Source organism: Myxocyprinus asiaticus, chromosome 12 (assembly GCF_019703515.2).
Source record: "Myxocyprinus asiaticus isolate MX2 ecotype Aquarium Trade chromosome 12, UBuf_Myxa_2, whole genome shotgun sequence".
Classification (NCBI taxonomy): Eukaryota; Metazoa; Chordata; class Actinopteri; order Cypriniformes; family Catostomidae; genus Myxocyprinus; species Myxocyprinus asiaticus.
Window position 1 is genome coordinate 36,033,707 of NC_059355.1, and position 18,072 is coordinate 36,051,778.

At 37.3% G+C, this 18,072-nt stretch overlaps 1 protein-coding gene across 1 annotated transcript; it reads left to right on the forward strand.

The window, feature by feature from the left end:
- Positions 1 to 5,051: 5,051 nt before the first annotated feature.
- Positions 5,052 to 14,447, forward strand: LOC127448651 (keratin, type I cytoskeletal 18-like). The gene is made up of 7 exons (XM_051711336.1): positions 5,052 to 5,577; positions 12,474 to 12,556; positions 12,781 to 12,937; positions 13,187 to 13,351; positions 13,478 to 13,603; positions 13,705 to 13,925; positions 14,056 to 14,447. The coding sequence occupies exons 1-7, from the start codon at positions 5,134 to 5,136 to the stop codon at positions 14,084 to 14,086; spliced, it is 1,227 nt and encodes a 408-aa protein (XP_051567296.1). The 5' UTR covers positions 5,052 to 5,133; the 3' UTR covers positions 14,087 to 14,447.
- The last annotated feature ends 3,625 nt before the right edge of the window (positions 14,448 to 18,072 follow it).

Here is an 18,072-nt window from a genome sequence, read left to right on the forward strand (position 1 = left end):
AGCTTGGTAGGAAGAAATTTAAGTATGAACATGTGCAAGCCTTTAGCTAATCAAATAAGGGTAATCCGTTTTGCATTTCCACAATTTGTAATGGTTGTTTGCCCCCTTGTGGCGGAGCTTGGAATTGTATATTGTCTCCAAAATACTGACAGTAGAATGAATAGTCTCTGAAGTTGGTTTTGACATACTCCTTATTTACAGTATACCAGTCTCAGTATCATACCTTTACCAAGTTTGCTTTAAACTTAGACAATCTGAACATAACCCTTCATAACTTTATTTTGCATTTTCCTGTCTGCTGAAGTATCTTTAAATAAAATCTGCTAAGAAAATTTGTAAAAATAGCACATCCGATAGAGCAAATCTCTTACCCTAGTCCATCACAACATTTTACCTCACTCTAAACAATCAGACGTCTTAAAACACAACCTTCTATATTACTATTAGTGTACAGACACTCAAAACAGAATTACTCATGGAGTGAAATTATACTTAAATAATTATTATCATAATTTTAAAATAGTTTTCTACATCAAAACACACATCCTCTCTAGCACATTTTTTGCACATATCTTAATTTTCACAATGCTGTCCTAATAATCAAAATGGTTCATCATGGTTCAAATGATCATTTTGTCCATTTCTGACCTATTTTTTAATGAAAGAATCTAACACATGCTACCAACAATGCTTGTAGAAAAAGATAGAAAAGAAAACAAGATGTGATTCCAGTTTCTCTTTGTTGAAGGATTCAGATTGTCCTTCCTTTTTCTCTCTCCATTATTCTTTTTTATTCTACCATTCCTGGAGCTTATTTGAGTTGCAGATAATGACTGGGCAACAGAGTGGAAACATGAGTGAAAAAACAGACTAACACAAAAGAGTAATAAAAGGTTCAGCTGAATACTGTAGGATAGCCAAGAATATTTATTTCACTCTCACTAAAGCCAGTCAAGCCAGTTTCAACTAGAAAGTGTGCATGTGCAAATAATATCTTTAAGTCTGAGACTATTAGAATAACTCTAAACCTACTAGTTAAAGAAATAAAGTGTGCATGGCTGTACAGAGAGAAAGAGAGAGTTTGGGTGTGTTGTGACGGGCAGTAAAGGGGGTGGTGTGGTGCAAATTCCTTCAATCTGGAGTGTGACTCACTGTCCACTCATTTTCTTGGTATTTTGCCACTCTTTTCCTCTATAACTCTGTCTTTTCTCAACTGTGTCTTTTATTAGACTCTTCATTGGTGAGTTCCACCTTCAATGTAATAACTTGTTTGTGTTCTGCAGACCTTATCGTACAGGACACAGATCTTTATGTAGACTTGTGACATACCCACGAGTTACTTTAATCATCATTCATTCTGAGCAGCTTTTCATCCAGCTGATTTTATTGATGAATCAGTATGCCATAAAACAATTAGTAATGTTCACAGTGCATTTTTGCGTAACCACAAAAAAAGGAACTTAAAATGTTGCTTGGAAACAGTACAATAAATTAAACACATACACATAAGGTTGCCATGTGTATTATAGAAACAAACACTCAGTATATTTTTTTCAGGGTTGAAGAACATGCAGGTCTTCATCAAGCATGAAGTATAGAGAAGATAGAAAAGTGAGCAGGGAAAGAGGAGAGTTTAAACCATACACTTTCTCCCACAGGACAGTTTGTGATTTGGATCACCATTGATGTCCTGAGCTCCCGGAAATCATGGGATAGATGACTCATCTAGAAACCAAAGCTCCCTGGAATCTATGGACATCCCCATCCAAACTAAGACAAACAACAGATTGTACTCCTGATCCAGAGAAACTACTATGGCAGCTTATGAGACCCAGTTAGCATAGATTTGCCAAACTACAAGCTACTCATAAAATAGTTAAACTACAGTCACACTACCCTTTTGCAAACGTTGTTAGTAATCAATTTACTAACAAAAACTAACTAACTAAATTTTAGTTAGTTAAGAAGGCAATATCTTTTTTGAAGGTGCAGTAAGTAATTTTTCCTAAAAAAAAAAAAAAAAAAACAAAAAAAAATGGAATCCTAAAGAAATGAATTGTAATTTGAAACATATGTATAAAATCATAACCACTCACATGATATAAAGACTCAAGTCAAATCAGTAACCTTTTAATAACATAACCTTATATGTTTTACTCTACACAAAGAGGGTCCCCTCATGGGGGCTGCCATGTTGGGACAGAGACTATTTAGCCCAAAATGGACCACTGGTATTAAAATGAATGGGAAAATTGGAGCACCAAACAGATGTAGAAAAGGAAGTCCCACCTTACAGGTAAAAGAGCCAATCAACTTTTAGATACAGACATTGCCTGTCAGTCAACTCGAGAACGCACATACGCGTAAGCTGAATTAGCCTAAAAAAATATTGTTTTTTAGCATGATCTGATCTATAGAAGCACAATTTATGATAACATTGTTGTCAGATTTTACTGCTGGTTTTAATTATGTTCTTTGATTGTAATCTTGACCAACTATTTTGAAGATTTTGGTCTTTCCCCATTCAAGTAGATAGGAGCTGCCCTTACAAAAATAGAGAGTTCATGGCAAATTTGCCGCAAAATTCTCCACTGATCATTTTCACATGAAAATGAGCTTTGTGGCAAATTTGAGGCAAATTGTCCATTGTTGCCAAAGATTTGCTGCCCGTGAAGGGCTGCAAACTTCTAGCAAACATTTTCAGCGAATCACAAGCTCATTTGCATGTGAAAATAATGAGTGGCAAGTTTGCGGCAAATTTGCCATGAACTCTCGGGTTTTGTAAGGGTGTATTTTTATGACGCTTGTTTACATAGAAAATAGCTGCCCAGGCTGCCCGAGAGCTTTTCAAAGATGGCCGCCAAGTGAAGTGACTTGCCTTGAAAGGGACTTTGGTTAGGAGGATCACATTATTACTTGCTTCATCTCAATAACCGCCCTGTTATTGGACACTTTCACTGATGGATTAAATGAATCATGGCTGTCTGTGTATAGTGAATTTCTACAATGGCATCTGAAACTGAAAACTATTGCATGATAAAGCATCCACGCCGCTAGATGTCAGTGTAAGTCCAAGATGATATGATCAAAAAAGTTACTGAGAGCACTTTTAAATATATATTTATCAAATAATATGATTTATACTTGCAGCAGTAGGCTATGCACTGTATCTTCTTCCACAGAAAAACAGTGAAGATCAGTTTAGGTGACAGATAGCCTAAATTCACAAATAAAACTAGAAAACACCACAACTGAGTCAAAAACATAGTGACGAACAGGGGCATTTAACAAAATATTTATAACGGAAAAGAAGGACCTAAGTGAATTGATGAAGCATTTCTATGAATCAGTTTACTTATGAACCATCCAAATTAACTGATTCATTAAAGAGTACTGGACTTCCTAACACCACAACATGCATGAGAGGGAAAGGATGGTTTAGGAGAGCGCTTTAGTTCTTTCAGCTGCCCAAAACATTGACTGAACGTTTTACTGTAACTACATCTCTACCCATTAGAAAAAGTAGCTCATTATTGGAAAAAAGTTACGTTTTGAAGACAGCTGAGCTACTGTCACGCTGCTAAAATGTTTATAAAAAAAGTTAATTTTTTAGCATTGCTGCACTGTTTCAGATCCACTCAAGTCAAAGTTTCATTAGAAAACAATTCTGTCTCTCAATTGGCAACTTGCTACTTGTTACATCACAGGTATTGTTTAACCACTTATGCAAACATTATGTGGAAAAATGTGATCCAAATAAATTGAAAATGTTTGTTACCATTTAAGAACTGCTTAGAACACTGTACACGTTATGGAAGCTCATATTAAAACTCTTGGAGTTTGGATCAGCATGGTAAGTATGAGAAAGACAAAAGATATCAACTTTCAAAAAGGCTTTGTGGAAACTCCTCAAGTTTCTATTAACCTCTGGGTGTTTTAGGCCTCTGGGTATCCTATTGGATCAGGTATTTCAAAGCAAGATCCATCACAAAAGTTAGCTATGCATTATTGTTTTTTTCTTTGCCATTAATCAGACTACAAAACGTAGCGGTTCACACTGTTCCCCATTCCCTCGATTCCAAAAAATAAAAGATGATTTTGAGCCTTCGCATTTAACAACCTTGTTGTTTTACAGTGGTTCTCATTTTATTCTGAGTGTTGAACTTTTTTCATTTCTGAGTATGTTTTTAAACATAGCACATAAAATATCTGCACAGTTATGTAATTTTGAGGGGAATACCTTAAAAGGTCAAAAGTAAGTGAGACTATTTAAATAACTGCAGTTTGCAGAAATCCAAAGAATTAAAGAAGATAAGTTTTCTTAAGTTTATTTAAATCTTAATATCTAAGACAGCCAATCAAACATGTAATCAATGTGTGGCTTGATTGCACAAAAAAGTGTAAACTTTGGTGTTTTCAGAACATTATTATGTATTAGCATCCTGATTCCTGAATAGTCCATCATGTTGAACTAGTGAGCATCTGTTTGTTCTAACAATGGAAGATGGGGCGAGTGTTTGGGGTCATTATTGTACATACTTTACATACTTTTAACCTTTACAGATTGGATGTATTTAACACATAAAAACGTTAGGATAACATCTATGGTCTGGCCCATATGTCTTTAAAAAAATAGCATTGACCATTCTTTGAAAAAATGCACACATAGGTGTAGCCTGTCCCTAAGGAGCCATAAACCATAAACCATTGTTTTCTTTCCCGTCCTCTATTGAAACTTTCACTAAAGCATTGTGGGATTGAAAGTATAAAATGAGCCTCAACTCATTTCTGTATCTGGTTGCACTCTGTGTGTGTATGCATATGTGGCCAAAGCCAGATGAGCTCAGGGATTCGGTTCAGATGGAAGGAGGCAGAGAGGGGTGAGACTGGGGCAGAAGGGGAGGGAGAGAGTATGTGGGATGGGCATTAGAGAACTCTGAAAAAAACGGACCATGTGGGCAGGGTCTTAGCTGGTCAGTGTGCGTGTTTGTGAGTCAGAGAGAAAAGGAGGAACAGCAAGAGTTTTGTGGGGGTATAAAAGCCACACAGTTTCTTTGAGCGGCGCTCAAGAGTTGACGTCCCCCAGCGTACTCTCATTTTCACGTGCAGTCAGTACTTCACTCCTCCACCACCATGAGCTTCTACATGCCTCAGGCCTCTCATATCTCCTTCACCCGCTCTGTGCCTGTACACCGTGCTGCTAGTACGTATGGTGGTGCAGGTGGACAGGGCACCAGGATCTCCTCTGTCTCTTCCATGTCTCTCCGTTCAACCCCTAGAAGTGGAGGCATTACCTCATCCTCAGCCTTTAGGGTGAGCTCAGCTGGAATGGGCGCTGGTGCTGCCGGGGGGTCCCTCAGGGCAAGTGTGGGCTCCATGGGGCCCGTCCTGGGCAATGAGAAAGGCCAGATGCAGAATTTGAATGACCGTCTGGCTGCTTATCTGGAGACAGTGCGCAGGCTGGAACAGGAGAATGGCAAACTGGAGATGCAGATCAGAGAGGCCCTGGAGAAAGGCGGACCAGAAACACGCGACAACAGCAAGTACAACGCAATCCTGGATGATTTGAGGAGGAAGGTAAGAGACACTTTTGGGCATGCAAACTTTGAATGTGTCTGTGGGTGTGTGTTTTGCATTTGGTAAGGGGGTTGAAGCTGCAAATAGAGGCATTTTGAAGAGACCTGGCAGTTTTTCACAGTAAAAGGAGGTACCAGATGTTTTAAATTACAGAAATCTGGCTGCAGTTATGAAGCTGAACTTGGAGAGAGACAAAGATAAAGGTTTTCACAAGCAAAAAAAAAAAAAGGGCAAGTATATGTATATATGCAATAGCACACAAATTGTATGCTCATTATATCAATTCTGTAAAGAAGTGTACTAAATAAAAAATGCTAAAGTTTTCAAAACTGTACACAATTGGCAGTTTATGGCATTTATGTGTTAATCATGTAAAAAAAAATATTTCCTTTTTTTTTTATTTTTTATTTTTACTTTTTAGTAGTGCTCATGAGAACCTTTCAGTGTAGAGAAAAAATGGCTCATCAAATTTCCTTACATCTCAGTGGAGGGTGTGGTGCACGCCATTCTCTCTTTTTTCTTTGTGCTTGTTCTGCTTTTCCCTATATGCATTCTGTTTACTGTGAGGGAATTTCTCAAAACCCTCCACATTTGTCACAAGTTTATACTGTGTAACCATGGAGATGGTCACCACAAATAAAACATTCACAATAGTTTCTGAAGCATTAGAAGAATGTTTGACAGACTTCTGCTAGCTGAAACTTCCTACAGAGTCTCTGACTAAGAATCATAATGCAAAACAGATGTGGGATGAGCACTCACACACACACACACACACACACACACACACACACACACACACACACACACACACATGCACATTCACACACACACACACATTCTCACACATACAGAGAGAGAGAGAGAGAGAGAGAGAGAGAGAGAATTTGAATTTTAAATTATCTTTATTACAAAAATTTAAACAAAAAAACAGTTTACAAAGTATAAATCATCTCATAGAGAAAAGTAAAGATAAGATTACAAAGAATGTGTGAAAAACAATTCATCTTCAAACACAGAACACAATGCACCTTCGCTACACCATTTTAGTTCAAAAGAAATAAGATCATCCATAAATTTATAAAAATTAAAATCAATCAACACTCTAGACTTTACAAGAGTTGAAAACAAGACAGTAGCATTCTGTCCAGTCTTTTGTTCAATCCTATTTTTCCTACTTGGTAGATAGCTAATTTATCTTGACCCCAGATAAAATTCAATAATTGACAATCTATTCGTCTTTTCTGCACATATTTACCACCCAAAACAAAAATTTCTATGGAAAATGTTTCATTAAAAACATCAAATTAATTTCTTAATACAATAAATAAGGGCTTTAGTCTAGAACACGCCATAAAAGCATGAAAAACAGTTTCTCTTTTAAAACAAAAAGGACATTCAGAGCTCACCTCAGGATTTAAAACCGAAATAAAAGCATTAACAGCTATTGCTCCATGGAGAACCCTCCACTGTATGTCTCCTACTCTCATCGTTAACAGTGGCTTATACAAAATTCTCCATTCAGACTCAACATTATTATCCAGTTTTAAGAAAGAACGCCATGGTGTATCCACTTTGTTATCTAAAATCTTCTTATTAAAAACCAAAACACAAATTTTGTACAAGATTTTCCCCGTAACCGAAAAGAAATCTAAACACAAAGACTTCCCAGTTTTAAAAAAAATACACATACAATCATCTAGTTTGAGAGACAAGTATATAGCCGGACAAGGGTCCTCAGCGTTAGGAGCTTTTACCCCTGCACAACAGTCTGCTAATAATTGTCTCTCTTCATTTGTAAGAGCAGACTGCCACTTTGCTAACAGTTGAGCAACTATACGGGTTAAAAAAATTCCCAAATGAGAAGCTACTTGTGCACTGTTCATAAAATTAGGTCCAGTTACATTTAACAGAAGATTCAAGGTGGTGATCTTGTATTTGCAAAGTATATTGTTTAGTCCAGGAAAAGTGTGTTCAACCGCAGAAATATCCAAATGGGTTCCATGTATTATGGGTTTGCTTAACAACCAGAAGAGAGATTTCATGCACGGTGACCTTTGTTGATTAAAAAGACTCCATACTTTAAAAGGATTGCGATAAAAATTGGCATTTTGGAAGTGTCCAGATTTTAGGGGGTCTAAAAATAAGAGAGATTTATTCATCTGTAGGCCTCCCAGGCTCCGTAAAATGGCACATGCAGCCGCTCTCCAACTAAAGTCACTTGACCCTGAAAGAAGTCTTTGTATAAATTCTGCTTTGCAAGTTTAACAGTCCCAGTCCGCCTTTTTATTTAGACAAAAATAAAATGCTCTTAGTTATCCAGTGTAATTTATCCCCAAAAAAGTCCACCAGTAAGGCTTGAATTTCAGTCATCAGTTTTAAAGGTGGATCTATACATGCCAGCTTATGCCAGAGAGAGGATGCAATTCAATTATTAATAACTAAAGTACGCCCTTTATAAGACATGTTTGGGGCCAGCCATTTCCATTTAGCTAATCATCCTTTAACTTTTTCAACAATCCCATCCCAATTTTCTGTACAATGGTCTCAGTTCCTAAAAAAAACCCCAAATATTTAAAACCCCCTTTACTCCTAAGTAAACAATCAGGACGTCTTAGCTCCTCCCCCATCCACTTTCCACACATTAAAGCTTAACTTTTGTTCCAGTTTATTTTAGCAGAAGATAAAACTTTAAAATCTTCAAGTAATTTCATCAAAATCTCTATATCTTTTTGACTATTGACCATTACCATAACATCATCAGCGTACGCTGATAAATTAATGTTACAATTAAAACCAGGTATATGTAACCCATTCCTTATCTGCTTCAATAATTGTTCTATGGCTATTGAATAAAGCATTCCTGACAATGAACATCCTTGTCTGACACCTCTGCCAACCTTGAAAGGAGTGCATAAGCCACCGTTCACTTTCAGCACACTCTCAACATCAGTGTACAGTATTCTAATAATTTCCACAAAATCTTGGCAGAATCCAAAAGTTTTTCAGAGGTAATTATGTTTAGCTCGATCAAACGCTTTCTCTTGATCCAGAGAAAACTAGGCACAATTTAAATTAAACAACTTGGAGACCTCTAGAATATCCCGCACTAAAAAATATGACCAAAAATGGACCTACCAGGTATAAAATAGCTCTGGTCCGGAAGAATGACTTGCTCCATTACTTCTATCAGTCTATTTGCCAAAGTTTTAGAAAGCAGTTTGTAATCCGTACAAAGAAGTGACACAGGGCGCCAGTTCTTGATATCTGTCAGGTCTCCTTTTTTCGGGAGGAGTGTAAGAACTGCTCTACGGCAGCTCATTGGCAGCCACCCTTCAGCCAAGCTTTCATTGAGCACTGTGAGCAAATCCTCCCCCAACACTGTCCAGAAAGACTTACAAAAGTCTACTGGGAGACCATCGATGCTAGGAGCCTTCCCAGATTCCATGCCATGAAGGGCCTTATACAACTCCTCTAGGCTCAAGGCCTTACCAAGTTTTGTGTTGGCCTTCTCAGACACCTGTGTCAAGTTAAAAAAAAATACCAGATTCGGAACGTAGCTCGTGAATTAATCTTTTCTGTCCATTCTTTTTTCCATATTAAAGAAAGATTTAGTTGGAGCATCCATTTGGTCAATATTCTGAAAACAGGAACGAACTAGAGCTCCTTGCACCTTGACCCCTAAAAGATCGCCAAGTTGAGTTTTTTTCATCCAAAACATTATTCACCCCAGTTAATTCAGCTAACACTTGAAGTTTAACTATTGATGTCTCCAAGTTTTTCATAGATTCCGTTAACTGTACAGTGATATTTCGAGTATGCTGTTGACAAAACTGTTTAACTTGTACTTTACCAAAATCCCACCACTGTCTCAAAGATTGGAAAGAGTTCTTTGTAGCTCTAAAAGTTTCCCAAAAATACTTAAAAATGTCTTTAAAATTGTTATCATTTAACAAAGAACAGTTAAAATGCCAATAAGCGCTATTTGGTTTAATAGATTTCAAAATAAAAGAACCGCACACCATACTATGATCAGAAAAACTAACTGGGACAATAAATCATTTGCTAAAAATACCACATTGATGTTTAAAACCATAAAATCTATCCAACCTAGCTAAAGAAAGAACATTGTCATGGGTATGAGACCAAGTATATTGTCTTAGATTACCATTAACATGTCTCCATATGTCACACAGCTGTATGTGTATGTTTAATGACTTGGATAAGTCTCTTACGGGATGGTTCATGGGGCTCCATGTGATTCCTATCAAAATTTTGTTCTGTACAATTAAAATCCCCTCCCAGAAACAAAAATTCTTCACTATTACAGTTCTGCAGGGTTAACTTGAGAGTATTTAAAAACAGCATTCTTTCAACTCCTGAGGTAGGGACATATACACAAATAAAAACAAAAACATGATTTTCAAATAAAGCTCTAACCTTCAAAAGTCTGCCCTTTATAATCTCTTCAACATCATAAGAAACTGGTTTGAAGTTTTTAGAAAAAAAAACAGCAACACCTCCACTGACAGCAGTGTAGTGACTTAAAATAGAGATGCCGTCCCATTCTCTTGCCCAATCTGCAGCGTTCTTTAAATCACTGTGAGTTTCTTGAAGGAAAACGATATCTGTTTTTTTCTGTTTAACTATTTCGTATAACATTACTCTTTTTCTCACATCTCTTGCAGCATTTACATTCGCTGAAGCAACACTAACTTCACCCATAAGAAATAAAAAACATAACGGTAAAAACAAACCATTGATTATCATTAATTTTACATTTTTCACCACCATCATTGCTCATTTCAGTATTGAGTTTTCTCACTAGTTTCTTTCACCTGTAAATTTCTTTATTAGTAAAAAAAAAAAACCTTCAGCCATCAGACTCTTGACTTTTCAATTAATTGTTTAAGGTCAGGAAAATATTCACTCACTCGTACCCCTCTTCTGTTTTTTGTTGCTTTGAGAAACAGTTTTATATCTTCCACTTCATAATTGCGACTCACGCATTCACTCTGTGAAAGAGAGAGGCTAGAATCTGATTCGTTGTCACTCTCTGTGTCACCCTGGTCCTCACATTCAACTACATCTGTTTTCTTTATAGGTCTCAACTCACAATTATTGTCACTTTTCTTTCGTTTTAAGGGTACTTTAAACAGTGTATGTTCTTTTTCTATGTCAGTGCTATCATTCTTACATATTTGCACTACCAAAGACTGTTTTTCTCCCTCACTTTGGGAGATCTCTGACACCTTGTTTAAGGCGTTACTGTCTGAACAATTGATTTTTCGATCTGACAAGGTAAGTCCGTTATCAAAAGACCCAGTGGACTCCGCATCATCTGCCTTTTTGTTAAACGACCACTTCTTTTCAATTATCTCAGAATAAACCTGATTTACCCCTTGCAGCTCTGAAGTAATCGGCTCAGGCACAGTTCACTCTGCTGCGATCGACTCTGTATTGTTTAGCATAGGTTAATTTGTCATGGGTGGAACAGTTGCACCATTTATAATATGCTCCATTGCTGGTTTTTCTCTTTTTTCAGGGCAATCACGCACTAGATGTCCCATTTTATTACAACCAAAACATTTCATTTTCCCCGTTGTCGCAAAAACAACAGAGTCGAAGTCATCGATACGAAATTTGAACTTAAGGTCTAGCTCAGCGTCGTCTTTCACAATCATGTAGGCAAATCTCCTAAAAGAAACTACGTGTTTTAACAAAGGAGATCCACTACCAATCGGTATTTTTTTTAATCGGAGACACCAACTTGCCGTAACGGGAAAGAGATTGTGCTAATAACTGGTCACTGATAAACGGTGGAACATTAGATAATGTCACTTTTTTGGATGGCATTGATAAAGGAAGAACAGGCGTAAACAAACCACCAATGATGATCCCTCGCTCAACTAGCTCATTTGTTTTGTCTATATTACTTAGAAATATGACATTAGCATTATTCATTTTTGAAGCTGACAAAATGCACTCATGGCCCACAGCTTCTCCTATAGCCAAACAACAATCCTCTACACTCACCGCAGATACCACTTTCACTGCATGACGCCGCATGAGTGTACTCAAAACCTTCGAATCCGGGGCCGCCATGCCTCTCCAAACATAGGTAGCACACGGCCCGGATCAACACACAAAATGAAACAGAAACTATTCCTAGTAACTAAAACAAGACAAACAAGAAAAAGAAAAGAAGAAAAGACAGGAAAAAAGTTGAGGGTGAAAATACTATTTCTAGGCACAGCAGTCACGAAATTACACTCGCACTCAATCAAACGCTCAAAACTCACCACACGTTCTCTACACTCACTCGGCAAACGCTCACGCATGCGCACGAGAGAGAGAGAGAGAGAGAGAGAGAGAGAGAGAGAGAGAGAGTCAAAGATTTCTTGCACACAACAAGAATGCAAAAAAGAACTGCTGCAGATTTTGGGGCAAGAATTTCAGATATGCAGTTCTAATCACCAGAAGCTAGTGATAATGCAGCATACCAGTTGCCTTGCAGGATATGACACATGGCGGAATTTAGTGAGAGTGTTGTTTAATCATTCCCTCCATTCAAATATTCAAACATACTGTAGCAATAAATGAACCACTCCTTTAAAGCTAGTTTTGGGTGAAAAACAATACTATTATTATTTCTGTCTCTTTTTAAACTTCCATGCTCCAGAGTTCCATAAGTAATCTGATAAAGCGAGGCAATACATGGCGTTATTGAATATACAAAATCTGATTCCAGGCAAATGAAAATGTAATAGAAAAGAACATTTCCCAGTCTGAATATCATTTTTTATTTTTATTTTTTAAGTTTTATATGGATGTCAAAAAGAGATGTTCTTCTGAAGATAAAGTTTGGTGAAATATGTGTGCTATTTTGCCTGTAGGTGTTTGATGCAACTGTGGACAATGCTCGCCTTGTTCTTCAAATCGACAACGCTCGTCTGGCTGCAGATGACTTCAGAGTCAAGTCAGTAAACCATCATTGTGCCATATCACTGCTTAACAAGCATCTTTCACATGTACAAAACTACCCACTACACTCGTTGATCCCAAATCCATTCAGCAGAAATCATAAAATATCTTGGAACATGGTGCAGTTAAAAAGCTTCTGAGGATCTGGAGTTTTTAGAAGCACAAAAATGTCACAAAATGTAGAGAAACATATTAGTACATTATTATTGTGTGTTATAGGTTTGAGAATGAGATGGCCATTAGGCAGTCTGTGGAAGCAGATATTGCCGGTCTGAAGAAAGTAATTGATGACACCAATGTTGGTCGCCTGAATGTGGAGGGTGAAATTGAGGCCTTGAAAGAAGAGCTTGTCTTCCTCAAGAAAAACCATGCAAATGTAAGTAAATGTTGTCCTCTTTTGCTAAAGAACTGCTAAACACTGAATGTTCTTCTGATTGCCACATTTCTGAAGAAGCTTCACGTAATGATCACACATGTGGACTAATACTTTAACATTAACCCTGTAGACATGTTCATTTAAAATAAATTGCAGGCAAAAACGGAATCCACTAACACTGAACAGTTATACTGTTTCAACTCTTCATACATTTCCGTATCTTAAACTTCCTCTGTTCAACTTTCACAGGAAGTTGGAGAGCTGCAAAACCAGATTGCCCAGTCAGGTGTTCAGGTTGATGTTGATGCGCCCAAGGGGCAGGATTTGGCTCAAGTGATGCAGGACATGAGGGCTAACTATGAAAAACTAGCACTCAAAAATACAGAGGAGCTCAAAATGTGGCATGAATCCCAGGTACTCAACTTGTGAAGAAGAAATATATCTCCCACAAACCCTTGGCCACCAAATGACACTAATCTTGCAATTAAATGTATAACCATGAACTCAAATTTCCAACCAAATCTCTTTCTCTTTCCTCAGATGTCAGAAGTTCAGGTACAGGTAGCTCAGAACACAGAGGCATTACAGGGTGCTCAGATGGAGATGAATGACCTTCGCAGACAGATTCAGACACTAGAAATAGAGCTTGCATCCCAACAAAGCCTGGTAATCAAACATGTGCACATATACACCATGTTTTGAATGCTTATATTGAGGACGTCTGTTTATACTTGCATCCCAATTCCATTCCAATATTTCCTTTCTAGAAAGCATCACTTGAAGATACACTGCGGAATACAGAGCTACATTCGAATGCAGAGACAGAGAAGCACAATTCCATCTTAATGCAGCTTGAAGCTGAACTGACACAGCTGAGGTCAAAGGTCACAGAGCAGGGTCAGGAATATGAGGCCCTGCTTAATATGAAGATGAAACTGGAAGCAGAAATCAGCTCTTACAAGAACCTCCTTGATGGAGGAGACTTCAAGTAAGCCATGTGAAATATTCCATATAAACACACCTCTGGTTAATACTTTTTATTATTTTATAATGAAGAGATTATATATCTAACATAACGTAGAAAAACTTATTGTATGTACTTTCTCTTTGTTGTTCAGGCTCATGGATGCACTAGATGGCAGAGAGTGATACTACATGTGCCAATTTTGACCATATAATTGGATAAACAGAAACAACTCTTCAGAACACACTTAGCATTTTAGTTGGAATTCACATTGAACCTGTGGCAAATCTTTATTATGCTCTTTACCAAAAAGACAAAACAAGTCAGTCACATTGGTTTCTGGGCATATTTCATCTCAATCATCATTTTACAATTTGTGTTAAATGTTATAATGCCATGTCATTGCACAATTATACAGTCTTACAAGAGAAGCTGAATATAAAAATGTGAAGGTAAATGTTAACTTCTCTAGCAAGTCCTTTGAAGAACAAAATTAATAAAAACATGCTTTCTAAAGTGAAGGTGAAAGTAATTTCTAAACAGAAATGCTTTATTGGTGGTGCTTTCTTCTATTTATAAAATGTTGGGAATATCATTATAAAAAAACATTGGGACTTGGAAAGTATTTAATAAACATAACTTATTAGAATTTTAAATGTATGTTGTAAAGCAGCATTTAAACATCTCAGATCATCAGTAAATAACATGGACTGTTTCCTATTTAAAAGTTTAACTTTTTGTCCACTAGAGGTAATGGCACTTGGTTGTAACATATTCTGGCTGCTGACAATGATGAAGACGATGATGAGATGAAGAACCCAAGTGCAGTTTATTTACAAACGTGAACACCAATAACCCTGACTACAAAACAAAACAAAACATGGACTAAACTAGACTAGACTTGACTTGACTTGACTTGACTACAACGTACCAAACACATACCATCACATTCAATACTTGACAACCAGACAATGCAAACACAAGGGCTTAAATACAAGACATGGGAGAACATAAACCAATGAACAAACAGAACTCATAACAAGCTAATTAAACAATAACCCAATGAAAACATGACACAAGAACATGGAGAGAAAACAGAAATCACATGACAAGGGAAACAGGAACACATAACATGAACCAGGAACTAGAATTTCAAAATAAAAGACATGAATCAACACAATACACATGACATTGGTAAGCCTTAGACAATCATATAATATATGGAATATCTTAATTAAAAAGTCACCATCTCAATCACAAACTTTTATTTATTTTTTATTTATTTATTTTTGCCAACTTTGTATGCCTTGCTACTGACCACTTTCATTCCAGGATCCCTGGCCATATTTTAACAAAAGCACAGGAGGCCTATTACACTACTTTCTGAAATATTAAACAAGCCAGGTGTTTGACCATGTAAAAGAAATTCAAGACAGGATACAAAATGAAGAAGTTTGATGAGAACACACTACCATTTGAAATGCACTTACTCCATGGTAAAAATTTACAATGATAAACGGAAATGTTACAGGTCCAGCTGTTTTTACTGGTCAATGCTGTTAGCTTCCACTAACAAGATACTAAAGCTTGTTATAGCATTTAATGTTAACCGTTTGAGGGGCTGTCAGGAACCATCTGTTTCCATGCCAATATAACCTCTTAATACAAATCCACATGTATGCTAATCTAAAAAGCGTCAGAGTTTATCAACAAGAAATTAGACAGTGTTAGCATACGCTGTTGTGCTAGATATTAGCTCATTTTTCCTATGCTGAAGCATTAGAAAAATAATAGAAAGTCATTGGGATTTAATTAATCAACTTATGTGCAATGAGCTAATGCCATGATAGCTAATTAGCTTGTTGGAGATCCATTGCTTGGGCAGTGTAAGCCTCCAGCTAAACAGATTAGCTAAAAAGCTTAGGTGGATTGATTTTGTGTGTTCCGGATTCTGATACATAAAGTAACATTTTAACTCTAATGAACAAGAAATATAAGGTTGCTTTGATAACATTCCCCAAAATGTTATGAACAGTAGGAATCTACACACTGGCTTCATTAATGCAGTAATTTTGAAGTGTAATAACAATAATAGTACATTTTTATAAAATGTATATACATTAAAAGAAAATTGTAACTAAACCACACTAAAAAAATCTCAATGTGAAATCTCTGGAAGAAATATCTGGATTTATGTAACCATACATGAAGCAATTTGAAAAACAGCTGAAATACAGTATCTGTAAGCAAACAAACAATGAGTCACTTTTGAAACAATTAATATTGAGCAACCGTGGCACAGAAAATATCTATCCACAAATATATGGTTGTATATTTGCATTTTATTTTATTATTATTTTTGCTACACAGGTGCAAGTTAGAAATTAATGCACCAATATAGAAATGAATATGAATTACTTCAATTGTCAGATAAGAACCAATAAAAGTGATGTTTATAACAGATCACCATTTACAGTGTAAGTCCGCATGCTAATTTTGCAGATGATATTTCAGTATAATAATCAATAAGTAGAAGAATTGATTGTTTGTTCAATTAATTGATTCAAATCCAATGAATTAAGCAATGTGTTACATAATTTATACAAGTAGATATACATACATACTTACATACATACAGATTTCAATTTCTGGAAAAGTCAGTCGGGGGATGACATTTGGTGGGCTTACGGTAGTACACAGTCAGCAGGTGTCGCTATCCACCTTTTTCCTTGGGTTCTTACTGGGGAAACAAATGTGGGTGGGACTTCCGCCAGAAGTTGTTCTACAGCATTCCCTAGCTCTGGATGCAGTCATTGCAGACTAAAGGTCTGCATGGGCCTAAAAATGAAACCCGAACCCCGTACCTGAGACCGTGTGGCCTGACCCTATCTGGCCCGAAAGATACCGTCAGATTATAAGCCCGAACCTGACCCGAATCCAAAATCGCTCACTATATTTATAATTTCTTCTCCTAGCAAGTGCTGTTGCAATAGGCTGTATTTTATGTAAGCATACAGGCAACATTCGTAACAGTACTGAAACAAAGTTTTAACAAGGTACGACAGCCCCTCAGTACACTAGAGCAGAACGAGAAAAAAAAACATTGACGTTTATGCTCTGAAACTTTGCTTGGTGCAGAACAATCTGGAATAATATTAAACAATGCAACAGTCCCCTCCAAGGTTATTTTTGTACACAACTGACCCGCTGCAGCTGTTGGTTGATATGAACATTTTTAACAAAGAAATCACGCAAACTCTGATCGCAAACGGCTATTTAAAATTTCCAAAGTGCAGTCACTGTGTAAGATATGAGGTCAAATATGATCTAACAGGAGGAACAGGACCCGTCACCACCACCGCAGCACATGGATATTTAACACAAGTGTGTTAAACGTGAGGATGTGTATTCATCAACCTGTTTGTCACGTCTAGATGTGTTTTTGTTCATGTTTTGTGTTCATGTCATTTATTTTAAAGTTTAGTTCCTGCTCCTTGGTCAAGTATTGTGTTTATGAAACATTGTTTGGAATTCAAGTCAAGTCAATTCAAGTTAATTCTGGTCAAGTCTAGTTCATGTTTATGTTCTGTAGTCACGTTTATGGTTTTCACGCTTCATGTAAATAAACTGCATCAAGGTTCTTCACTTCATCGTCATCGTCTGCCTGTCATTGCCAGCATTGTTATAGAATACCTGACCGCAAAATGAACCCAGCAGTTCAGCTTCTTCATTTACGTCAGGGCAATCGTCCCCTGGAGGAATATGTAGAGGACTTTTGTGCTCTGACCAGCAGGGTCGATTTTAATAAGATTGCCCTCAAGGACTGTTTTCGCTTTGGGCTGAATGAGCCAATCTCCTCCTTGATGCCAGGCAGCCAGAGTACCTACAGCCTGACTCAATTTATCGATCTTGCCCTACTAATATGTGGTTCATCGTTCACTGTGGGGGAGGATGGCCACCGAGCCAGAGTTCCAAGTCATGGCTGCCGAGCCAGAGTTCCACATCATGGCCGCCGAGCCAGTGTTCCACGTCATGGCCGCCGAGTCAGGGTCTCACGTCATGGTCACCGAGCCAGCGTCCCACATCATGGTCGATGAGCCAGGGTTCCACGTCATGGTCGACAAGCCAGGGTCCCACGTCATGGTCGAAGAGCCAGGGTCCCACGTCATGG

Excerpts from the sequence above, each read along its gene's own strand:
- LOC127448651 (XM_051711336.1), top strand. The coding sequence starts at position 5,134 with ATGAGCTTCTACATGCCTCAGGCCTCTCATATCTCCTTCACCCGCTCT. Across the intron at positions 5,578-12,473 it reads TGGATGATTTGAGGAGGAAG|GTGTTTGATGCAACTGTGGA; the intron begins GTAAGAGACACT and ends TTTTGCCTGTAG. Across the intron at positions 13,926-14,055 it reads CTTGATGGAGGAGACTTCAA|GCTCATGGATGCACTAGATG; the intron begins GTAAGCCATGTG and ends TTTGTTGTTCAG.